Here is a 25,521-nt window from a genome sequence, read left to right as displayed (position 1 = left end):
TTTGTACAGAATTCCGATGCGTTTTGCTATGTAAATGTGCTAGACGGAGAACTTTTAATGTCTTGCGTCTTTGCAGTCTCGCATACAACAGCGTTCTAAAAGTGTGGTGCTCAAGTTAAGACGTTCAACTTCAAAAACAAAAACACCTCTCGAAACTTTTTTTTCCCCTCTCAACAAAAACGTGTGTGAATGGCCTGTTAAAAAGGATTAAACAGTTCATCTTTCTTTTCAAACAGCAGCTATACTACTATAAATGCATACCTATGACCAAAATTGATCTTCATTTGTCAGGAGTGTCTCTGAAAGACCCCATGAATTTGCTTGACAAATGCATTTTTTGTTCCTTGTTCCTTTTATAAAAATACCCTTTGATTAAGATTACAGCTGTTACTGGTAAGTGGCATTAGTTAAAGGTGATGTTTTATTCTAGAGAATAATTTATAGAACAAAAGATGATGACAGTCTTCAATATTTTGGACTGTTTTTTCTGAAATGCATATATCAACTAAAAGTTGATTTTTGTCAGCTTTGAGTTCACTATCAAATAGTTGGTCTTAAAGCCATAAGCAAAATGACAAAAAATGCTATATCTACTCTACATAAAGATTTTGTGTTAAAGAAAAACACAGTAAAGCACATTAGCACGAGGGTTATAAAACAAACAGAAACCACACTGACCAACCTCTTAACCAAAAAATATTTATTTCTTTTTCGATCAAGAACCACGTCTGAATTCAGAACATGACTGTTGCAGAGTGTTTGGTTTGTGGAACACTGTAAATCGGACAATGACAAATGGGACAAACCCCAGGTTGGGCTGAACATAATACCAGAATATCTGCACAATTAGACATTTCTGGCCTTAGTTTTAATTTGGCTGTTCACATTTAAATGTAACGGTACTGAAAGTACATGTACTGTATGTAATGCGGGTGGAGTTTCATCTACAGGAAGCATTAACATATTGAAAATCACTTTTAGGTGGTCTAAGGCCTTCAACCACAGAAGACTCATCAAGAAAGCTGATTGAAATCTACCACAACAACCAAGGCCCAAAAGCTCAAACATATAGCTGATGCTCTTAGAAGAAGACCCTAAGCTTTAATGTGAACTTTTATCAGCTTCTGCTTTTTTCTTGTCCTTCTTCTTCTTCTTTTCTTTTTTCTTCAATTTCTTCTCCTTCTTCTTTCTCTTCTTCTCACTCTTTGTTGATTCTACATCATCGTCTGCATCGTCAATTTTTTCCTTTTTCTCTTTGGATTTGTCCTTACTCTTGTCCTTGCTGCCTTTGCCCTCAGGCTCGTTTTTGAGTGCGATGTCTGCAGGATGAGGGCTTCTTTCGTTTCTGTTGCGCTTTCTGTCAGGACTGCGTTCCCTGTGTTCGTGGTGAACCCGTGAGGATGTCGCCTTACTGGATGGGCTCTCCCGTCTGTGAGATGATGTGTGATGCGGTTCTCCGTGTCTCTTAATATCCCTGTGATGCTCCTGTGAACCTGTTGTCTGCAAAAATGAAAGAGAGGCTGATGTTTCTTTCCCCACAATTCAGTGTTTTGCATTACAGATTTAGAGCTAGTGATCCATGGTAAATGGCATTTATAATGTCACCTTGTTTTTGTCACTGCGGCTGTGACTTGCTACATGTCTTTCTGCGCTGTTCATATCCCCGAAGAACTCCTCACAGCGTTGGCAGAAGAAACCCATCACTGGGATCAAATCACCACTACCTGCAATAGAGATACATGTTGTATTTGAACCTAATTGTTCAAAAAGAACAACTGTACATAAATAAATACTTGTACTGAACAAAAAGAAAAAAACATCCTTAAATGGTTCAAGTAAATCAAATTTTGTTGAACCCAAATAAAAACAATATTATAATAAGGTTCATGGTTGAAGTAAATACATAGTTATATTTAACAAATAGCAAAAATGCTATTTATTCTAATAAATACAATAATGAACAGTTATATAAAAATATAAAATGCTCATGGTTTAAATACATATTTTACTGTACAAAAATAAAATGGTATTCTAGTGAACATAAAAGATATTTTGAAGAATGTGGGTAACCAGACAGTTGACTTCCATCGTAGGAATAGTCAATGGCTACAGTCAACTGTCTGGTTACCCACATTCTTCAAAATATATTTTGTGTTCAGCCAACAAAATGAGGGTGAGTAAATTATGACAGAATTTTCATTTTAGGGTGAACTACCCCTTTAAAAGTTGTGTGGATCATGATAATTATTTAATACCTTCCTGTTTCATCAGACCCTCCAGTTCCTTCACTAGGTACTCTTTCCTTTTTTTTTGAATCTGTTTCTCTCGTCTCTCTTGCTCCTTCTCACCCATCTTCTAAAACAGTCACAGGAGTTCACAGTTAAGACTCTAGAGAGCTTGTCATAATACTGGGGTGATAGTGTTAATAAAGACCTCTACCTTCTCACGCTTGGATTCTTGAGTAGAATGGCTGCTTCCAGAGTGATTACTCCTACTGTCATCTGTTTTGGATGCTGAAAAATAAAATACTAAAAGTTGAATGCATTACAAGCCCAGGTTTGCTGTGAAAACTTCTAGGTCTTTTATCTTTTTTTAAGATGGCTGACAGAACACAACTGCTATGATGCAATGCAGCCACTTAAAATATACTTTCAACAACTTCCTGACGCAATCCTGCAACTTAAAAGATGAGTTAATTCAATTCCAACCAATTGTAGTACAGATTCTACTCAAACTTTGTTTTATAGATAAACTCAGCTTTATGCAAACTTTAAAGTTTTTGAAAAAACCCTTTTGAGAAGATTTTTTACAGTTTGAATACATCCTGCTGACATGAATTTAATATTCAGTATTCAAAACTCTGGCGATGTCATCATAATATTTGCAGAGTTTCACTTTGGATGAAAGTGACAACTAAACGAATCAAATTGTGCAAAACATGCTGGCTCTGACCTCTGGACAGTGCTTGCAGCGCCTCCAGGGCTGGTTTGAGCAAAGGGAACGAGGCGGCCGCTCCTTGTCCTTCATTTTTCTCCTTTAGTCTGGCAGCCATTTTACAGATGTCAGTCATGCCTGGATTCAGGCCAATGGTCCTCAGGAGGTTTTTCACCTTCTCACATTCCTCTGGAGTGACTTTCATCGTGCCCAAACCAGCGGGCTGCACGCTAGCAGGCATGCCGTGTGCTTTGGGTTCCTGGAAATTGTGAGTCTGCTGTTCTTTACCGAGATGATGAACCGGAGACCTTGCAGATCTTGTCTGGGCCAACGGGACAGTCACAGCTTGAGGTTTGGATCTCTCCTCTTGCTCTCCATACAGGAATTTCTCTTCATCTTCAACACTCTGGAATGCAGGCTTGGATTCAGGCAGCTGGTTAAGTGTGTTCCAGGATAAGATATTGGAAACGCTGCTGTGGTCTCCGCCAGCCCTCTCGTGAGGAAGCAGAGCACCATAGCAGAGTTCAGCAGAGGTTTCAGGTTCAAACCTCGGCTCTGGGTTCTGGAAGCCTCCAACTGCAGACTGATTCCCCAGAAACATTCCCCTTGTGTCATCAGTATTCTGTTTAGAACGGAAGGGAAGAGATTTCACATTACTTCTGGTGCAAATTATGAATTTTAAATGGTCTGGAAACGTCGGCAAGGTAAAACAAACATCAATGACAAGCGTGTCAACAACAAAGAAAAGGAAAAGTATTTTAAAAATCAATTAATGTGACTAGTAAATGTAATCTAGTTAAGCTCTTAAAAATGTACTCTTTGCAATCAATTTTATTTCATTTACAGTGAGGAAAATAAGTATTTGAACACCCTGCTATTTTGCAAGTTCTCCCACTTAGAAATCATGGAGGGGTCTGAAATTGTCATCGTAGGTGCATGTCCACTGTGAGAGACATAATCTAAAAAAAAAAACCCAGAAATCACAATGTATGATTTTTTTTAACTATTTATTTGTATGATACAGCTGCAAATAAGTATTTGAACACCTGAGAAAATCAATGTTAATATTTGGTACAGTAGCCTTTGTTTTGTTTTGGCCCACTCCTCCACACAGATCTTCTCTAGATCAGTCAGGTTTCTGGGCTGTCGCTGAGAAACACGGAGTTTGAGCTCCCTCCAAAGATTCTCTATTGGGTTTAGGTCTGGAGACTGGCTAGGCCACGCCAGAACCTTGATATGCTTCTTACAGAGCCACTCCTTGGTTATCCTGGCTGTGTGCTTCGGGTCATTGTCATGTTGGAAGACCCAGCCTCGACCCATCTTCAATGCTCTAACTGAGGGAAGGAGGTTGTTCCCCAAAATCTCGCAATACATGGCCCCGGTCATCCTCTCCTTAATACAGTGCAGTCGCCCTGTCCCATGTGCAGAAAAACACCCCCAAAGCATGATGCTACCACCCCCATGCTTCACAGTAGGGATGGTGTTCTTGGGATGGTACTCATCATTCTTCTTCCTCCAAACACGTTTAGTGGAATTATGACCAAAAAGTTCTATTTTGGTCTCATCTGACCACATGACTGTCTCCCATGACTCCTCTGGATCATCCAAATGGTCATTGGCAAACTTAAGACGGGCCTTGACATGTGCTGGTTTAAGCAGGGGAACCTTCCGTGCCATGCATGATTTCAAACCATGACGTCTTAGTGTATTACCAACAGTAACCTTGGAAACGGTGGTCCCAGCTCTTTTCAGGTCATTGACCAGCTCCTCCCGTGTAGTTCTGGGCTGATTTCTCACCTTTCTTAGGATCATTGAGACCCCACGAGGTGGGATCTTGCATGGAGCCCCAGTCCGAGGGAGATTGACAGTCATGTTTAGCTTCTTCCATTTTCTAATGATTGCTCCAACAGTGGACCTTTTTTCACCAAGCTGCTTGGCAATTTCCCCGTAGCCCTTTCCAGCCTTGTGGAGGTGTACAATTTTGTCTCTAGTGTCTTTGGACAGCTCTTTGGTCTTGGCCATGTTAGTAGTTGGATTCTTACTGATTGTATGGGGTGGACAGGTGTCTTTATGCAGCTAACGACCTCAAACAGGTGCATCTAATTTAGGATAATAAATGGAGTGGAGGTGGACATTTTAAAGGCAGACTTACAGGTCTTTGAGGGTCAGAATTCTAGCTGATAGACAGGTGTTCAAATACTTATTTGCAGCTGTATCATACAAATAAATAGTTAAAAAATCATATATTGTGATGTCTGGATTTTTTTTTTTAGATTATGTCTCTCACAGTGGACATGCACCTACGATGACAATTTCAGACCCCTCCATGATTTCCAAGTGGGAGAACTTGCAAAATAGCAGGGTGTTCAATACTTATTTTCCTCACTGTAAATGTACTCTCTAAAAATATTGAACACACACACACAATATATATACTTTGCCATAACTATAAAAAGTAATATATATACTTTTTATATTTATATATGTATATAAAATAATATTTATTTATCTGGAATTATAAATTCATAAATATCATTACATTTTTAAAAGATTAATAAAAGGTTAATTACCTACCTAATTAGTGGTTTTAACCTTGTAAGCATGTTTCTTAATTCTCAAACCCTTCAGTAAGCCCTCATAAAACTATCAAAATGAATTTGATTAATTTATCATTTTAGACAATGATTATTCAAGTCTTTATGAAGTGCATTTTTTATATGTTTTTAAAGCTACTTTTACAACTTTTGTTTTTATAACTGGTGATTCCCCAGAGGTTTGTCATTTTTTAATGATCTATCTGTAAATGTTTCTCGTTCACGCTACCCACACCCGGAGCTGTATTTCTCTGACGTGACGTGCGCATGCATGCTTTTTCACGCAAAATCCATCCCGGCAGCTCTAAAATATAAATCATTATTATAGGTCTCTCATTAATAAAACATTTTTTTTAAATAAAGTAACTTCAATCAACAAAAATATTAACATCATGTCAATGACCCATATACCAAAAAAGAACTAACACTTGGTGCGCACCTGGTCTCTAAGGAGGGCATTCTTGACCACAGGCAGGTGTTTCTCTAGATCTTTGTTCTGTAGGATCTGTCTTAGTCCATGAAATAGATCAGGCATGGCGCTAGCACCAAGGCTCACTCCGCTGCTGGTGCTGCTAGAGCTGTGATTGCCTTCTGCGAGGGAGGGACCTCTGTAAGACTGTTTGGTCTGACTGGGGCTCAGACGTGACTGACTCTTACTGCTGGTTACGCTCTTCCCGTGGCTGCGACTGCGGCTCCTCGCACGACTTTTGGCCCTAGGGCGGCTTTTAGCTCGACTGCGACTACGGCTGCGTGTTCTGCTGCGAGCCCGACTCTTTCCGCGACTCCGAGCTCGACTACGACCCCGGCTCCTTCCACGACTCCTGCTGCGACTGCGTGGACGGCTCCTCCCTCTGCTCCGACTTCGCGCTCGGCTGGGATGCTTGTCTGTAATGCGATCACTGGTGTCACTTTTATCTACTGCCAGCTCAATCCGGTCACTTGCCTGCAGGATTCGGAGAAACTCCTCTGCCTTTTTCCTTCATTGTAACACATTGAAATGGATTTAGGGTTAATCAACGGTTTATATGAACACACACACACACACACACATATATATATATATATATATATATATTACTGTTCAAAAGTTTGGGGTCAATAAGATTTTTATTCAGCAAGGACCTATTAAATTGATAAACACTACAGTTTATAATGTTACAAAAGATTTTTATTTCAAATAAAGCCATTTATTACTGAAAAAAAGTATCACAGTTAACTAGTAACTATTTCAAAATTGATAATAATATGCAACAGCTTGTCTAGTCTTCAATCAAGTTCAAAGTTCTAACACTGGCTTTCAAGACCACTGGAACAGCTCAACCCACTACTAACAAATGTATGCTCCCTAAATGTATACATACACACCTTTTCCACAAGCACTTAATGACCTCACACACTTAAACCAATGAACTTACACACACACACACACCTGCATTTCTTCTCTTCTCTAGCTGGTTTCCTAATCTAGTTGTCTAATAAACCTGCCATATTTTGTACTACAACGATTGGTTGGTTCCTTGATGAATGCTTTGTTCTCATTTAAGTTGCTTTGGATAAAAGCATCTGCTAAATGCACAAATGTAAATAATATATTTCTTGAGAAGCAATTCACTGTTTTTGAATGATTTCTAAGGATCATGTGACACTGAAGACTGGAGTAATGATGCTGAAAATTCAGCTTTGCATCACAGGAATAAATTACATTTTAAAATAGATAGTTTTGAAATTTGAATATTATTTCACATATTACTGTGTTACTATTTTTATCCAATAAATGCATGTTTGGTGAACATAAGAGACTTCTTTCAAAAACATTTTAATAATATTACAGATTCCAATCTTTTGAACGCTAGGCTGTGTGTGTGTGTGTGTGTGTGTGTGTATGTATGTATATTTTATATGCTTAAATTGTAAAAGATAAAAGATTGTGGTAAACATACAAACAACTCTGAATCTCTTTGTTTAGTTTCTCATACCTGACTTCTTGGTTTTGCTCATCTAGACTTTGGGTTGACCAGCTTTGTGAAGACTGACCAAGCTGATGCTGATTTGAAGGTGTGAGCTGAGAGCTGTTGATCGTGGATCCAGTCTGGTCAGCAGTGCGGCTGGTGAAGGGTCGGTTCTGCAGGAGGAAGACAGCAATGACTATAGAAATATCACAACATACTGAAAAATAACATGCCAATAAAGACATATGAACGATTCATATAATATCCAGTACAAAAATCCGTCATATAAACCTAGAAAGAAAGATTTTTAAATCCAAATTTTTTAAACAAAGAAAAGTATGACAAATGTTTGCAGGACACCAATCAATCAAGCAAATTAGTGACGTTGTGAATGCATGCTTAAAGTAGTTTTAAATTACCTATGGCATGTAATACTGCAGGACATTGCATGCCTGCTCTACCCAGAAAGCATTCAAAAAGAAAATGCATCACTTGCATGAAATCCAAAGATATTTAATACTGTTAATTTTAAAAACTATTCCATCAGGTTGATCTAGACACATGCTGTGACAAGACAATAATGCTGGTTGGTTTTATAACTGCCAGTAAAAACACGCACCTCGTAGAATGATTCTCTGTTGTAGTTTTCATTCCCTGTTCCGTACGGGCGTCCCGGAGGAGGACCCGGCTGTGGAGCGCAGTATTGAGGCCCCGGAGGAACCCCAAAAGGAGGACAGAACGGCGGAGGTCTAAATGATGCTGCGGGGTGTCCGAAACCTGTAGGAGGTACCGGTGCTCGATGGTAGTCCGGGTTCGACGGACCTCGGTACATTTTCGTGCTTGGATATCTGATCAACTCATGTGTAGCTACAACGAATTTATTTTCCCATTCACTCTTGTGCTCCCGTGTGTCTACATGAATCTGAGCGCAGCCACAGCGCCGCCTGCAGGACTGGAACCACAGCGCAGATCACAAAAGTGTCTCTGCTCCAATGCCTGTTCAAAACTCTTTCACTTACGTTATTTCAAAGACTTTTAAAAGGACTAAAAATGCAAAGTAAAGAAAATGCTAAATTAATTAAAGAATTTAAATAAATTAAAAATATTTATTTATTCAAAGCTTCTAGAACATAGGCCACACACTTTTCACCATGTACATTTACATTTATGTGTATGAATTTAAATTATTACATTAAATGAATTATTCATTTTGTAATTCAATTAATACTATTTGTTTTTCATCTTTAAGATAATTTGTGGAGCCAAAAAAGTACATTTAGGACGGAAATCTAATCCGGCATATTTATGGTCGGCTAAAGTAAGAGGACCCCACTATGCCAACCTAGCATTGCAGTCGTTACGGCTGCTAGAGGGAGTGATTTACAATGGAGTTTACCGATATTCTTGATTCTTTGGAGGACCTGGGGTAGGTGAATCAAACCTCCCGTTATAAACTTTTATTCTTTTTTTATTATTGCTTTATCACCCGGTCTGATTTTCGGTTTAACGGCATAAATCTGACCTCGTGCACGCATGTCCCTGCGTTTGCCGGTGTTCTCCAGATCTGAGACACAGAGCCGCTTACCCTATAATGAATTGCTGCTGATTGAATTTGCTTTAAGTTGTTCATTTCAAATATGCACTCTGTGATCTGTTTTTAGTCATATTATATCAAAGCTGGGGTTATTGTCGCATGTATTTGACATCATGATTTCTATAATCAATTATTTGTTTGGGCCGTGCAGCGTCAGCAGTGCTCAAATCTAAAATATCTCCAGTGCCATAAATAGCCTGAGTCATCATAGCCTAAATGAACACACCTCTGTCACCACATTTCCAGTTCCCAAAGTGTCAGACGAGTTTACCAAAACATCAGGTCTGTTCATAGACTGTTCTAGAATCAGTGCAGAACTAGTGAGGATGGGTGGGTTTTTGTATAAGAATGAAGACCTTTAGATGTAATAGGTAAATTAAATACCAGGGCAATGATCTGTTAGATATTGCACTTTTGCAACGTCGCTGGGTTAGTTCAAATTCTCCCAAATAGCAGAGAAAGTGCAGAATGACCCAGGACCATCTTGAAAAGCAAACATAGTCAATTAAACTGCTCAGAAAAGTGTGTATGTGTGTGTTTGCAGATACCAGGGGCCACTCCTAGAGGAGGGAGCGCTTGAGACAGCGGTGACTGGTGGTGCTGCATCTCCAGAGTTCACTAAAGTGTGTGCCTGGCTTGTGTCTGAGCTGAAGCTTTATTGCAAACTAGAGGAGAATGTGCAGGCGACCAACTGTGAGTGTGATCCCACACACATGATATAATCTATGGCAGGGTTTTTCAAACGGGGGTCCAGGTGGCCTTAAGTGGGTGCTAGTCTGATGTTGGTTTGGGTGTGTCATGCGCAGGTCCGAGCGAGGCTGAGGGGTTTCAGCTGGAGATGAGTGGTCTTTTATCTGAGCTGTGCTGTCCATATCCTGCTCTCATCACTGGAGAGGTCACAAAACGTCTGCTGAATGCAAACAACTGCCTGTTACTGCTAGGTATGTAAACAAAATCATCTGCTCATTCCTGTGAAGCTTTTCAAAATGGAATTTAATTACTTGAAATAAATATTAACTGAAATAAATAAATATATTAGGGGTGTAACAGTTCTCTGTAAAAAAAATCAAACCGTACAGTTCTCCACCCACGGTTCAGCAGGCACTTGCACCGTAGTTCATCTCAAAATCTGATGACGCATACGCTTCTATAATATTGTTTGTTGAAAATAACAACGCGCAAAACAGAAAGACAGAATTCGGCTAATGTATGTTTCTGTCGATGGATGCGCATTCTGGCTTCCCCTAAACTTTGTTCAGTGCGAGTGCTGCATGCTCTAATGTGACCAGTCATTTACGTCGTCATCACTCGGGTGTTAATGGCGCGTGAGCGCAGGTGAGACCTGAACAGCACACATTGCTCTCTGTGTTTAAACTAAACTCATTTAAGCACTGCCAATTTAATAATTAAAGCGCAAGAAGCATGCATCTCATCTGAAGCATGCTCACGGAAACCTGCGTCTCAGACAGCGCGCACATATTGAGTTGAGTACTCTGTCAAGTCTTGCACTTGAATGGACAAATTCACACAAAGATTGTCAACATTGGTTAGCATTCCAGCAAACATAGTAGGTTATGTCTTAAGTGAACATAAACAGTCAAGAAAGACAACACATGTGTATCAGTATCAGTATACTGGATCTGTGCATTATGTCTTAAAGTGACGGCAGCCTAAAATTCCTGCTGTGTGTATGTGTTTTTAATGTTAATCCAACAACAAAAACAAGGAAATCACTCACTGACTGCTCTAGTTTAGATTTTAAAATAATTAAAAGTGTACAAACCTGATTAAGAGTAAAAAAAAACTGATTTAAACCTTTTACATTTGATTACTTTATTCAATTTCTGTACATTAAAAAACTGAAAAGCATTTTTATCTTTTCTCTATTGTATTTATTTGTGATGTTGCTTGTAGTTTGATTTGCTTTTATTTTCTTTATTTTTATTTGACAGTAGTCCTTTTTTCCCTGAACATAGCACCGAACTGTACTGAAACCGTGACCCTAAAACGGTGATAAAAACCGAACCGTGAGTAATTTAAACCGTTACACCCCTAAATAAATATATATATTATATATTTATTTATATATATAAATACATAAAAAAAATAATTATATGTACTAAAAATAACTGAAATTAAAATTAATAAACTATATAGGCTATATATATATGAATACCCCCCCCCCACCCCCCACCCCCATGAAAATATAAAATATAAACATAACTTATTCAAAATATAAAAAAAAAATATAGTATCTCAATGACATCCATGTTTTTTCATACTATGGTTCTTCCAGGCTTCTTGATCTCTGAGCTTGAGTCGTCCAGGATGAGCCTGGTGAACCATCCTCAGAAGAAGGTGCAGGAGAGTAATGTTTTCATAGAGCTGAAGGGCATCTGTATGGCTCTGGGCATGTCCAAACCTCCTGCTAACATCACCATGTTCCAGTTCTTCAGCGGGATTGAGAAAAAGGTGAGGTTTATTCAATGGTGATTTATATTATTTTATACATTTAATGCATGCCCTTTACAGTCTGTGCATGTCCACACATTGGGTCACTAATGTATTTGTGCATAAAACCTCATAAAACCACATTTGTGTTAATTTGGTATTATTTATATACTATTATAGTATTTATTCATATTTTGAATTAACTTTTTTTATATATTTTCATTTTTATTTGTTTAAGTTTTTGTATTTTATTATTAGTTTTTTATATTTTTATTTAGCTTTATTTTTTATTCGGTTTAGTAGTTCAATTTAAACTTAACTTTCAGTTAAGTTGTTGATCTAGTATTTATATTTTATTAATTCAGCTTTATTTCAGTTAATGAAAATATTATTTAACAATTAAAATTAGAGCCAATTAATTAACTGTAGGTACACATAGGCCTGTCGCGATAGTCAATAAATCAATTAATCGCACGATAAAAAAAAAAATGACCTCGATAATTTTTCCGGACGCGATAATTCTATTTGCATGCTTGTTTGTTTTCCTCGTCTCTCTCTCTCTCTACCAAAGAGACTGGATGACCACTCTCGGTTCCTTCGCGTATATGAGGAGTGAACTCTCTTGTCAGTTGCATGGTCTTTGTGTGGGGAGGCGGTGCCGCGGCGCCTGTCAGTCACATGGTCTTTGTATGGGAAAGCGCCGGCGGGACTGCTTGCGGCGACTGCCGGGAGAGAGAAGACGCTAGTTGTGAGTTGGAGGGAAAAAAGGAAAAGATGGAATTGGTTTCAAAGCCAAACGCGACAGCGAGCCCGATCTCATGAAAATGCGTATCTATACCACGAATGTTATTTCTCGTGCCATTTATACGCCAATGCATATGATACGCACTTTATGGCGTGTAATACGCACGCACTCCTCACCCCTAATCCTAACCAAGTATTTTCAGTGCGTAGCATATACACGTAATAAAGTGCGTCTCCGTCTTCCCGACAGTACACAATCACTCGGGCGTTTAGTCGACAAAGTAACAGGAGGACAGTGCGAAATGGTGTGATATGGCCTGTTGAGGCTTTTTTTAGTTGTTTTCAAAGATCCTAACTGGCAGTTTTGCCTGTTATGGAATGTATCACTATTTATGTATGAGCCTAATGTTTAATATTTTTTGAAGTGCAATTTTGTTTACATCAATTTATTGTTTTTGGTATTTATTCAAGTGAATTTTTTTGTTAACAGACACTGAGAGTCCATTGCTTTTATTGTTTTTGGTTGTTTTGTTCATTTTTTGTGGATATTTAAAATGTTTTCTGTTTTCAATGTTTAATATTCTTTAGAAATAAAAGTTTATAGATCTTTGAAAAGGTGTACCTGCATTATTATGCCATTATCATTATATTAGATGAAAATGGTCTCAGAACGACAATATTATCGTTTATCGCAATAATTTCTTGGACAATTTATCGTCCAGAAAAATTTGTTATCGTGACAGGCCTAGGTACACAATAATCCAGATTAATCAACTTTAGAGCGATGCACCTGTTATGAACCTGACATTAAAGGGATAGTTCACCCAAAAATTTAAATTCTGTCATTATTTACTCACCCTCAAGTTGTTCCAAACTTGTATGAGTTTTAAACATTTGATGGACCCCATTGACTTCCATAGTATGGAAAAAAATACAATGGAAGTCAAGTTTTTTGGGTGAACTATCCCTTTAAAGATGGCAAAGAATCTTTTCTGCTAGCAAAATAATGCATGTACACATCTTTCGGTCATTGTTTGTTTGTACTTTGAGCAAGTATGTTCCAATCAAATGCAATTGCCCCTCAGCTGAAGGAAGCTTTGTCCAAGGTCCCTCCATCTCATATAGGAGAACCACTACTGAAGAAACCACTGGGTCCTGTACATTGGGTAAGCTCTGAATTTGATTTTATATTTTAAAATTACTAAATTAATAATTTTAGATTTGAACATTCTGTTAAATGTTTTTGTTTAAATGCCTTTTACCTCCAGGAGAAAATTGAAGCAATAAACCAAGCACTTGTGAATGAGTATGAAGTAAGAAGGAAGATGTTGCTGAAACGACTGGATGTGACTGTGCAATCTTTTGGCTGGTCAGGAAGAGCCAAGGTACCAGAATCTCCCTTTTACTTTATGTATAACATAAAAACAAGTTTACACTGATTAAGCTACAAGAATGAGCAATGTGGTTTGAGTGAAATTTAAAATCATTCTGCTTTGTAATTCTGTACAGACGCATGCTGATAAACTTTCAAAAGTGTACCAGCCCCTTCGTGTGGCGCTGGCGGCTAAAACCAGAGTGTCTGTGGCTCACCTGTTTGCTGCTAGAGAAGATTTATCAAAGATCCTGAGAACCAGCAGTGGTCACATCAGGGAGAAAACGGCCTGTGCCATTAACAAGGTGAGTTAGTTTTGAATGCATTTTCACTTTCATTTCATGATCCTTCAGAAGTCATTCTAATATGCTGCTTTGGTGCTCAAGAAACATTTTTTTATCAATGTTGAAAGCAGTTGTGCTGCTTAATATTTTTGTGGAAATGGTGATAATTTTGTTTCAGGATTGTTTGAGGAATAGAAAGTTCAAAAGTACATAATGTATTTGAAATAGAAATTTATTTTTGTTACATTATAAACAGCACTTGACATTAACACCCGCCAAATGCGGGTGGATTTAAGCAGTCGCGTGTAACGCAGTCACTCCTACTAGCTCCTTTGGCGGGTTGAATTTATATAATATACATTTTTCAATTGTACATACATGCATACATACTACAGCTTCCGCTTATCTGGGGCTGGGTCGCGGGGGCAGCAGTCTAAGCAGAGATGCCCAAACTTCCTCTACCTAGACACTTCCTCCAGCTCTTCCGGGAAGACACAGAGGCGTTCCCAGGCCAGTCGGTAGACGTAATCCCTCCAGCGTCCTCCCCGGGAAGGCGTCCAGGAGGCATCCGGAACAGATGCCCGAGCCGCCTCAGCTGGCTCCTCTCGATGTGGAGGAGCAGCGGCTCTTCTCTGAGTTCCTTCCAAGTGACCGAGCTTCTCAACCTATCTCTAAGGGATCGCCCAGCCACCCTGCGGAGAAAGCTCATTTCGGCCGCCTGTATCCTCAATCTTGTCCTTTCGGTCATGACCCAAAACTCATGACCATAGGTGAGAGTAGGAACGTAGATTGACCGGTAAATCGAGAGCTTCGCCTTGCAGCTTAGCTCCTTCTTCACCACGACAGACCGGTACATTGACCGCATTACTCCAGAAGCCGCACCGTTCCATCCTTCCCTCACTCGTGAACAAAACCCCAAGATACTTGAACTCCTCCACTTGAGGCAGGAACTCTTCACCAACCTGAAGTGGGCAAGCCACCCTTTTCCGACTGAGAACCATGGCCTCGGATTTGGAGGTGCTGATTCTCATCCCAGCCGGCTGGGATTCTCATCAACACTCGGCTGCAAACCGTTTTTCAGTTGTAGTCTTTTAAAAAGGCATCTGAAATAATAAACTATGTGCAATGTAGCATTGTCAAAAATATAGATTTTTCGATACACATATCTATACTGAAATATCTGAAGCTCTTCCGCAGGATACACAATACCAGCTGCGCGTTCTTGCTTTCTAATCTCTCCGACAGCGAGTGACACACAAACCCGCGTCCCTTTATTCACTCGTTTCATTTGCTCTGGATGAATATTGTTGGAGTTACAGGGCTTGAATTTCGGTGTGGGATGTCACTCATTCCCGCAGATTTTGTGTTCACACCCAAAGTGCGCACACTTAAAGCCAAGTATATTGGCAATATTAAACCGTATAATGGGTCCGTGTGTCAGGTCTTAAAGTGACAGCAGCCTAATATACCGGCTGCCAAATGAGATGCTATAAAAAAACATATGGCAGTTTTCCCTATGGTATCGATGTCAAAACTGTGGCCAGTTAAAATGCTGAGTGGCTAGTAACTTTTGAAAACCACTAGCCACAGTGCAAAAAAGTTAATGTCAAGCTCTGATTATGAATGTCTTTACTGTCACTTGTGATCAGTTTAATTCATGCTTGCTGAATAGAAGTATTAATTTCTGTATTAATTTAAAAAAATGTACTGACCCCAAACTTTTGAATGGTAGTGTACATACTAGTGAATATTCTTACATTTATTAGGTGCTGATGGGTCGTGTGCCTGATCGAGGAGGGAGACCCAATGAGATCGAACCCCCACCTCCGGAGATGCCTACGTGGCAGAAACGGCAAGATGGTCCACAGGGGGGCGGCGGAGGACAGTACTACTCCGGTGGTGGAGGAGGAAGAGGTGGTGGACGAGGTGGCTATGACCAGCAGCAGGGCAGCCGTGGAGGTCATGACAGAGGAGGTGGTGGCGGCAGAGGTGGGAGAGCAGACCACCGTGGGGGTAAAGCTCAGGGGAACTGGCAGGACGGCTCTGGCGGAGGTGGATACCAGGGTCATTACCAGGATGGTGGATATAGAAGCAGTTATGGAGGAGGAGGCGGAGGCGGAGGCGGAGGAGCTGGCTATCATGGAGGCCAGCAGGGTTCGGGATACCAAGGAGGAGGCTACCAAGGAGGCCAGCAAGGACCGGGGTACACAGGAGGAGGCTACCAAGGCGGAGGTGCGAGTTTCCAGCATGAGGGATACTATCAGGACGGAGGTCGACACCAGGAGAGAGGTGGAAGGGGCGGTCGTGGGGGTAGAGGGCGGGGAGGAGGAGGAGGAGGAGGAAGAGGAAGTGGGCAGGGAGGAGGATGGGGTGGAAGAGGAGGGCAGAATTTTAACCAAGGCGGGCAGTTTGAGCAGTTCTTTCAGCAAGGTGGGCAACAGTATAACCAGGCCGGCTTTGGACAGGGAAGACAGTTTACTAGCTGAAAAAAGACGTTTACTGTGATCTAGAGCTTCAAAGGGGACCCACAATTCTGTGAGGGTGGGAGACTGAGAGAGATGCAGGCCTCTGAATGAGTAGATTACATTACATCTCATCATTCCCATGGTGCCTCTGGAGTCTGCTTTACCGAGATCGCCTCTGAATGAACAATGTGCTTCTGCATGTGTACGGTTGGTCTAAACGGTTCTGCTTCCACCAGACAATTCAAACTACTTCACTTATTTAGAAGTGCGTGGTTAGGTCGCCAAAAAAACCCCGGGATGAACTTTGTGTTGCTGGGTTTGTTTTCATCTTTCTTCCTCATTGATGATTGACATCAGTGAATCTACTGCCTGATCTACGCTGCCCAACTCTGAATCTGAAGAAGCCTTATATTAGAGAAGCTACAAAACTTTTGTTATTCTAGTTTTATTTATGGAATTGTTACTTTGACTTAATTAGTTCTCAATGTCCATCCTGTTATTTCAACAATCAGCACTTGAAAATGTTCTTTTTGGTCTCCCCCAATGAGATTTTGTTTATCTTGTGAGTAAAAAGGTCAGTTCATTTCTTGACGCTCACATGTGAATGTTAATTTGCTGACTGTGTGGAAACCCTGAAATTGATAAATTGAGCTTTCTGCTGTTTTGGGAAACAATGTTAAAAGGTTTTTGAATGATTAAATAAACCGTAAAGGAAAAAGCTCACTGTCTTGGTGTCAAACATTTTTATTGCCAAAAACTGACATGTTTTAAGTAAAGAGGACAAGTTCTTTAATATTTTTGCATTATTATTGTCATTTATTATGGCAGTAAATATCAGCAGTTACAATGACGAAAACAACTTAAATACAAGAATTCTACAGAAAGTATGCAGATCCCCATGATGCAGTGTACTTGTGACATGCTTAGAAATACAGTGGCCACATAGGGGCGATAGACATCTATATTTATTTCTTGCAAATCCTAAACATTTCAGTCACAATCACAGTTTAAACCAGTCATTGAGACATTAACACAAACTGTAGAATTTTGAATAGTTGTGATTAGTCCATGCTAGGGTAGTGTGTTTATTGAGGTTTTCCCATTTACAGCAAGTGAATTCTAACAGTGTGATGAAGGATTAATGGAACATTTCTACATGTAATGTATTCCAATTATTAATCTCATTCCAGTTAAAACAGACCAAGTTCAAATCTAATTCCAGTTTTATCTTCATAACTATAAATACTTTTAATTAATATATTTACTTGTCAAACATACAAAACGTGTTCCAGCTAACATTACATAAATGTTTTCCAAATATTCCTGTCATGATGGTAAAAGTCCCTTGGTGTTTAATATTCGGTTTTATGTGGCAAGCTTATTTTTACTGGAAACCCTGAGACGCTGAGATGACCTGCTCACTGCACACACAACCTTATTTCAGCGTTGGTAAAAAAAACAAAACAAAAAACCTTACATAAATTAGATTGCTTAAAAATGTACATACTCTTCAGAAATTTAGCGAGACACTTGGGCAGAAACACATGTCTGTGTTTACTGTTCAATATATAGTCGAAATGACTAAAATAAGAACTTTGTGAAAATCGTTTTATAGTATAAATGGACACCTTTTCCTCAAGTAGACCTGGCTGGCATCAACCAGAAACATTCATATCAGTACAGTCAATACAGTAATGACGAGGTTGATCATTTTACAGCAGTAATATTGGTTCTTCTCATGGCCAAGAGGTGGCGAGAGTCATCAGTTTTTTTCAATGCACGTCTCGAGTTCGCAAAGCTTACATTACGTAAAGATGTTTGCACAAGAAATTGTGTTGATATGGGTAATGCTCTTAAGTCAAATAATGTGTGGTCATGCGCAATGATTTGTTCAAATGATATTTAAAACACTTTATCAGTAACTCACCTATCAATAAGTGAAAGTATAAACAACACTTATAAATCTCCCACAGGAGGTTCCTGTACTCTCTGAAAGTCATGCTTAAATTGTTAACATTAAAGGGATAGTTGGGCCAAAAAAAAAAAAAAAAAAAAAAAAATCAAACAGGTTTGGAACAACATGAGTTTGAGTAAATAATTACAGAATTTTTTGGGGGGTGAACGGTCCCTTTAAGTAGTACACTTTACATGCTAGAATCAGGTGTGTCCAATCCTGCTCCTGGAGGGCCGCTGTCCTGCAGAGTTCAGCTCCAACCCCAATTAGACACACCTCAGCCAGCTAATCAAGGTCCTACTAGGGCAGCATACTAGAAACTTTCAGGCAGGTGTGTTGAGCCAAGTTGGAGCTTAACTATGCAGGACAGTGTTCCTCCAGGACCGTGTTTGGACACGTCTGTGCTACATCAAATGAAAATTCAATTAATTCTGCACGTGCATTTAACACCTCTCATCTGATCCCTGACACAATTCAAACACTGCTTATGCATCATATCATCAGATATAAACAGATGAGAGCAGAATCAATAGCACAGTATTAAAATACTCTGAGAATGACACTGGGAACAGGTAAGCGCTCACAGTACTACACATGAAGGGTTCAGGATATCTTTATCATGAGCCACTGGCATCTAAACATTCATTCTGTAATCATTTATTTCCTTGCATGTTGTTTCACACCATACAACTTTTTATAAAGGAGAGCAGCTCACAAAAGAAAGCAATGAATGTCAATGGCAGCCAACAACTGTTCAAGCTCCAAAAATAAAGACCAAAAAACACCATACTTGTCCATACGACTTGTGTCAAGTCTGCTAAAGCCCTTTATAGGTCTTTGAGAGGAATAAACTGAAATTTAAGTTGAAAAATCTTTTCTGACAGACATGGTCACCGTTCACTTTCATTGTATGAAAAAGAGCAGACATTTGCTGAAATTCCTTTTGTTTTCCACAGAAGAAAAACTTGGGTTTCAAAAGCTATGAGGGTGAGTAAATAATTACAGAATGTTCATTTTGGGGGCATTTTAAATCTATAATTGTGGTGCCAGAAGAGCATCTAATCCTCAAAGACTTACTATAATCACTGTTTGTCTTATTTGATCTGCTGATCCACCTGTGGTTTCTGACTCTCTCTGACTCTCTGACTCTCTCTCTCTCTCTCTATATATATATATATATCTCACACACACACACACACACATACACACAGTCTTAAAAAAAGAAAGAAATTAAATACGGCCTGTCCCATCTGAGCCTTTTGGGCTCTAACTGAGCTGAGATATCTGAGTGTCAAACTTATTTCACAACATATGTCGCTGAAGGACGCTGTGTTGCCTTGATGATGGACTATCGATGGACTCACCTGGCACTTAGCAACAGAGGCCATACAAACAGCAGGCTGATGGCACACCTGTATCTGCAGAAGTCTGAATGTATGTATATATGAAGATCATTTCAAACTTATATTAGCTATCAATGTTACTAGGCAACACCGATGTTACTTCATGGACTCTTGTCTGGCTTTTCTCAAGCACAGGAGACACAACTTTTGGTGCAAACTAATCTTTGAAAGAGTGTAATGTTTTTTTTTAATTATATTTTGATGGTCTTAAAACTCAACGTACCTTCCACTTCTGATCATAATGTGTCGCAGGGTAACACATAAATGAAGTTAGTGTTTTAATATTCTAACATACACAAGTTTATCTTCATCTTTCCCTCGTGCCAGTTCCACCTTCAACTTCTTTCCACGTAGTGTTTTTGGAGAACGAAAACCAGAGCGTGCGTTGAAACCACGTCATTAGCATTCCTTAAATACTCTTTCTCACACATCTATTATGATGCTGATGCATCCATCACATCAGCTTCTTCCAGTGATTCTCCGTTAGGTTTCCAACCTGTCTGCTACAGTCTGATACACAGGACAGCACAGCACAGTCACTCTCTGTTTAGTCCGAGACCTTTCCTTTGATGCAGCCCTTCCCCCAGTTTAGTCAATGGGTTGCTTGCCACCCCTCTATTTCTGCGGCTGTAGAAACAGTGGCCCTATTCCTGATCCACTGGAGGCATTAGGCACCCCAGCACGCCCCCTAGAGAGGAGAGCCCTCTGGGCCGTGGTCCTGACAGACTCCAGGGTGTCCTGCATGGGCCCACAGAGCGGTCAAGTCAGCTGATCTGAAAACACACAGTGGAAGATCATGAAGACACCTGACTCATTTGTTTAAAGAAAAATAAATAGTGCTAAAATTTCAATATGGATTTGGGATCTCTGTGACTTCGGGAAGTAAGCAAACACCTAGTAACCACCCTGAACACCCTAGCGACAACATAGCAATGCCCTGGCAACCACATACAACATCCTAGAATCATGGAGGCCACTTCTGTGGCAAGGCAAGTGGCAATCGCACTTTCTTAAGAAATAAACATTTGTCTGGTAAATACTGTATGTTCAACAGCATACACTAACAGCATTTATTTATTTATTTTAAATAAATGAATATTTTTTATTTAGCAAGAATGCATTAAATTGATCAAAGTTGACAGTTAAGACATTTATGATGTTAAAAAAATTCCATATTAAATACACGCTGTTCTTTTGAACTTTCCATTCATCAGAGAACCCTGGAAATAACGTATCATGGTTTTGATTATTTGATAATCTTATCATTGATAATAATAAGAAATGTGTCTTAAGCACAATTAGCATATTAGAATGATTTCTGAAGGATCATGACACTGAAGACTGAAAATTCAGCTTTGCCATCACAGAAATAAAATACATTTTAAAATAGATTCAAATGGAAATCTAATTTATTAAAAAAAATTGTAATAATATTTCACAGTATTATTTTTTTTACTGTATTTTTGATAAAATGAATGCAGTCTTAGTGGGTAAAAGAGACTTTCTAAAAACATACTTTTAAAAAATATCACAGGAGATTTTTCTAATTTTATTCTAAAATAAATTTGTTAGTTTTAATTGTAAATAAATCCATATCTGGTACATAAAATTCCAGAAGTTATTAAAAATAATTAAAAACTACAATTATTATTATTATTGTTTTATTTCACCTAAAAAGGTTAAAAACCAAACCAACATGCTAAACATAGTAAAACATGCGTATTCATAAACTGCTCACCTAAAAAATAAATTCTACATTGTAACCCTGACAGGTGCGTCAGCAGTTTAATCCCTGTGTGTCAAGTGACCCTGTCTTTTTTAAAGCCCTTTCTATAAATAACACAGAGAATATCTGAATTTAACAAACACGGCAACACAATCCGGGTCACACATATGCTCTGCATTTTAACCCAAAACAAGGTGTCTGCCACATCCTAAAATAACAGCCTAGAGCCTTAGTGCTACTCCATATGTATGCCCATCAGTGTTAGTGTTGAGGTGCTCTCGGCCCTGCGGCCTCTGATCGAGATTATCTCTAGAGCGACGTGAGAAGAGGCCAGACCGCAGAACCTTGGTGTTTCCATGGCAATGGCTGAGCGAAGTTTCAAGATGTTCCAAGGCCTTGAGAGAGGCAAGAAGTGATGGAGGAATTAAAAAGCAGTGAAACAAGAAGGTGGTTTGTGGGATTCACAAGGTCTTCCTGCTCAAACAAGTGTGAGTCATCTTTGTCATCTCATAGAACATGTTTTTGGGAAGTGTTTTTCCAGCACACTGAATTTTTAACTATTCTAAATAGTTACTGGATCATTTCTTCTTAATTCAAATGTGCTTTTTTTTTTTTTTTTTAATCGTACCTCAGAGGTCCTGGTTTTGTTGATATGTTGTTCTGTGAGTCCATTCTGCTGTGACTCTTCGCTGTGCTCCTGTGAGTTCCTGCTGTTCCTCGTCCCTGCCGAACTCTGTGTGTCATTCTCCCAGCGGGCAAAGCCTTTGCTCTTGGATGCTTTGCGATGTGGCCTGTACCTCATTTTGGGAAAGGTGTGTGACCCGCTGTCAGCAACGGCAGCCCAGCCGTTCTCGGGCCAAAGGGGTTCTGTCTGTGTGGCCTGACTGGTGGTGGCTCTCTGGAGCCGCACTGAGATGCGCTGGGCTGAACCGGTCATCAGAGTGATGGACTTTCCCTCCAGGTCAGAGCTTGATGATGGCGACACAGCAGGGAATGTAAACACCTCATCATCATCTGTGCAATGACAAGACAAGAGTATGATAGCAAAGAGAATGTTTTTGTATTGTTTTCCATTTAAACATTCCAAAGACAAGATAAATTGAATTGCACAAATGTATAAGGAAAAACAAAATATTTCAAAGAATATATCTTGATTTACGTTTATTTTTCTCACGTGACTGGCAAATAGTTTTTCCCTCTAAATTTAGATTTATGTTTAAAACTAGAAAAAAAAACCTGTCTTCTCTGAAAGCAATGGTTACTTCACCGCTGGCAAAATAGGCTTTCAATAAAACTTGGCTGCCTATACAGTAGAAAGGTGAAAAAAATGAAATCTGTGCTACCTCCCTAAAGAAAACAGAAAAAAGGCTGCTGTCTTCCCTTTTGCAAAATAGGTAGGAAAACCAAAGTCCCTTTTAAGGAAAGTCTGTTCACTCGGCGGCTATATTTGCAACACCTCCAGGCAGCTATTTGGGGCCTCCAAGACAAAGTCCTATCTATCCTGAAATCTCAAAAACTGCTTGCCGAACTCACAATTAAATAATATATGTCAAATCAGCAACAAAATCGGACATAAACTGTCCCATAAATGCTATTTCTTATGATCAATTAGAGTAAAAAAAAAGCTTGTTTTTCAGGCTAGAGGAGCCAATGGCCATGTGCAGTCCGAAGCACGAGTCTCAGGTTTATATGGGAAGCGGAGCTTTTAACTGCAGCTGCAGTGACGCAATGACTTTATTAATCAACGATTGGCTCTTTTACTTAGAAGGCGGGACCATTCCGCCATATTTTGAGTTGTAGTTTCTCCTATTCATAAGTAATAGGAGTGAACCGTCTTTCTATTTCTATAGTCTTTGGGAAAAATTCATCAACCATAATGCACTGGGCATGCTGCCATCCAAGGTCACTCCTACCAGTCTGCAATGGATACGCTTGACCAGAGTCAAATACCGCCTTTCTTAAGCAGAAAATAGTTCTTAGCAAACTTTTAGTCATAATGGTGTTGACTTGTTTTGTTCCCAGATGCAAGAATTCAAAAAGTGCAAAGAGTCATAAATATGGGGAGAACGCCATTACGGAAAATCTGAAAAACCAGTGTTTGTAGTCAACATTTTAAATGGAAGTGAGCATCCCTATGCCCTACTCTCTCCGAAGGGCATAGCCCTTGAAGTGGAGACTCGGTGTGTGTCATAGTGAAGCCGTTTGGAACGCACTTGACGAAGGGAGCAATGAAAGACCACGTAATTTCCTCATTAGCTTCACATGGAATGTTACCACGACAAAGCTAGGCAACGACAACAGGAATATCTTATTATTGCTGTTAATATGATACAAATAAATGTACACTTATAATGACGTTTTTAAAATATGCTTTATGTGTGTGTGTTCCCGATCTGCTCTTAACTTTACAAGTCAAGCATTAAACACATAAAGTGAGGACTTGTCACCCTGGGTCACATGACCATAAACGATTAAACTACTTCCATGAAGTGACCACCGCCCTTTGCTAACAGACTTATGGAAGTGAATATCTCGGTCCATAAAACACAGAGAACGAGTAATCATTGTTCATTTACATATACTGTTCTACTGATAATGTAACAATACAAAGCAAGTTGAAAATCTATCACTTTCAGTTTTGCTTCTCAAGTGAATCTTGTTTATAAGATGATAAGATATTAAGATATGGAAATGAGGCAAAATTGGGGAAAAAAATTGTATTTCTATGTGTGAGAGAGAGAGAGAGAGAGAGAGAGAGAGAGAGATATCACCCTCATTTATGAATTTTTACTCTGAGATAAGCAGATGGTGATGTACTGTACATGTGTGTTTTCACCTTTGCAGGTGGGCAGGTTGGGGCTGCTGGGTAAAGAGCTGTGTGTAAGCACTCCAGGAGACACACTGCCCAGCGATGTGGACCGAGGAAGACGTCGGCACGCCAAAACCAGCAGCTCACGACACTGTTTATGGCAGTTCACTCCACAGTCTAAAAACAATACGATTCAATTTTAACAAAAGTGTGCATTTACCTACACATATATACAGTATATGAGAACTGTATAAGAACAACAACAAAAAACTGTACTGAAAAATAATATTACACACATGCATGGGACAGATTTATAGATGTTATAGATGAGACAGATGTTTCTATCTGTTTGTTTTAGAATGTTTAACAAACCACTAATATCAACTAACTTAACTATTAGTGAATTTACAAGATTAGTGGCCAGTTCAAGCATCAACATCTATTGTAATTTGCTCTATTTATTTCTTTTTACCTTTGCACTTGTATCCTTGTTTAATAATTCCCCAGAGCTGACAACATGGACCACGGGGTGAAGAGGAAGGGCATGAAGAGGACAAAACGGAGAGAGAGAAGCATATGAGTAAATATGAATTGGGGACAGAAGCAGCAGGTTTATGCTGTATTTGAGTTCATGGTTTTCTGTACACAGACCCATGTGTAATAAACAGGATACTTCCACACGTTGCACCCTTCCTGTGCAATACAGTGTGAGAGAAGGTGGATTTGTGAGTGTGTCTGAAAGTCTGTTTAAAAGAATGTGTGTGTTAACTCAGCAGATTCCTGTCTAACCATCTGTGTAAATACAGAACAATCTGAACAGCAGTGACTATGACTAAACACTCACTGTAGTGTATACACTCACTCTAAAGTTCATCAGCCCACAATATTCAGCATTATGCCAACAGGAAATGTGATGCATTTACTACGAAAGACACAATTTTGTACAAATCTTGTGTGTGTGTAGGGCTGGTTGTCACCTTGGTCAACTGAATTTTTTCTTTTTGTACAATATATTATTAATATATATGTTGTTTTATATCTGTGTGTTTGCGCTATATTTTTTAAAAATAAATTCCACTTTGTTTGATATTTTGTTAAACATTATCCAATGTACCTCTTTCTGGAGGAAATATACTACCTTTCAAACTTTTGGATGAATTGAGCGGTTTAGTGCAAATTTTCTGAAGAGACACGATTGCTTTATATGACGAACAAATTGAATTTAGACGTTTACTGCTCAAT

The 25,521-nt window shown here is 39.2% G+C and overlaps 3 protein-coding genes across 4 annotated transcripts in view; 1 reads left to right on the top strand and 2 right to left on the bottom strand.

Moving 5' to 3' along the window:
- Window positions 1-685: 685 nt before the first annotated feature.
- Window positions 686-8,425, bottom strand: LOC311071896 (uncharacterized protein). Of its 2 annotated transcripts, none has more exons than XM_084096480.1 (8): window positions 8,097-8,425; window positions 7,505-7,650; window positions 5,968-6,505; window positions 2,953-3,556; window positions 2,440-2,513; window positions 2,256-2,355; window positions 1,606-1,724; window positions 686-1,500 (listed from the first exon to the last, which is right to left on the bottom strand). In XM_084096480.1, the coding sequence occupies exons 1-8, from the start codon at window positions 8,307-8,309 to the stop codon at window positions 1,102-1,104; spliced, it is 2,193 nt and encodes a 730-aa protein (XP_083952606.1). In that variant the 5' UTR covers window positions 8,310-8,425; the 3' UTR covers window positions 686-1,101. The 2 variants fall into 2 exon arrangements, with proteins under 2 accessions (XP_083952606.1, XP_083952607.1); XM_084096481.1 differs by having other exon boundaries at window positions 2,256-2,352; window positions 8,097-8,410.
- A 365-nt stretch (window positions 8,426-8,790) lies between these two features.
- Window positions 8,791-17,105, top strand: fam98a (family with sequence similarity 98 member A). The gene is made up of 8 exons (XM_084096890.1): window positions 8,791-8,903; window positions 9,616-9,764; window positions 9,878-10,012; window positions 11,368-11,543; window positions 13,352-13,432; window positions 13,535-13,651; window positions 13,776-13,943; window positions 15,689-17,105. The coding sequence occupies exons 1-8, from the start codon at window positions 8,863-8,865 to the stop codon at window positions 16,406-16,408; spliced, it is 1,587 nt and encodes a 528-aa protein (XP_083953016.1). The 5' UTR covers window positions 8,791-8,862; the 3' UTR covers window positions 16,409-17,105.
- Window positions 17,106-19,933: 2,828 nt separating this feature from the next.
- rasgrp3 (RAS guanyl releasing protein 3 (calcium and DAG-regulated)) overlaps window positions 19,934-25,521 on the bottom strand; it is a 37,667-nt gene continuing 32,079 nt past the window's right edge. Inside the window, exons 15-18 of the mRNA XM_084096889.1 lie at window positions 24,752-24,788; window positions 24,307-24,456; window positions 22,099-22,484; window positions 19,934-20,517 (exon numbers count right to left, since the gene is read on the bottom strand). Of these exons, the coding sequence (XP_083953015.1) occupies window positions 20,509-20,517; window positions 22,099-22,484; window positions 24,307-24,456; window positions 24,752-24,788 (582 nt within the window). The 3' untranslated portion in view covers window positions 19,934-20,508. The remainder of the gene's footprint in view (window positions 20,518-22,098; window positions 22,485-24,306; window positions 24,457-24,751; window positions 24,789-25,521) is intronic.

Source organism: Abramis brama, assembly GCF_963993115.1.
Source record: "Abramis brama genome assembly, chromosome: 21".
Classification (NCBI taxonomy): domain Eukaryota; kingdom Metazoa; phylum Chordata; class Actinopteri; order Cypriniformes; family Leuciscidae; genus Abramis; species Abramis brama.
This window is presented reverse-complemented; position numbering and strand designations above follow the sequence as displayed.

What these genes read in the sequence shown, in the direction of transcription:
- LOC311071896 (XM_084096480.1), bottom strand. Translation starts at nt 8,309, where the DNA reads ATGTACCGAGGTCCGTCGAACCCGGACTACCATCGAGCACCGGTACCT. An exon ending in GAGCAAAACCAAGAAGTCAG is followed by an intron (nt 6,506 to 7,504) that starts GTATGAGAAACT and finishes GTTACAATGAAG; the next exon opens with GAAAAAGGCAGAGGAGTTTC. An exon ending in AAGAATCCAAGCGTGAGAAG is followed by an intron (nt 2,356 to 2,439) that starts GTAGAGGTCTTT and finishes TGACTGTTTTAG; the next exon opens with AAGATGGGTGAGAAGGAGCA.
- fam98a (XM_084096890.1), top strand. Translation starts at nt 8,863, where the DNA reads ATGGAGTTTACCGATATTCTTGATTCTTTGGAGGACCTGGG. An exon ending in GATTCTTTGGAGGACCTGGG is followed by an intron (nt 8,904 to 9,615) that starts GTAGGTGAATCA and finishes GTGTGTTTGCAG; the next exon opens with ATACCAGGGGCCACTCCTAG. An exon ending in GCTGGTCAGGAAGAGCCAAG is followed by an intron (nt 13,652 to 13,775) that starts GTACCAGAATCT and finishes AATTCTGTACAG; the next exon opens with ACGCATGCTGATAAACTTTC.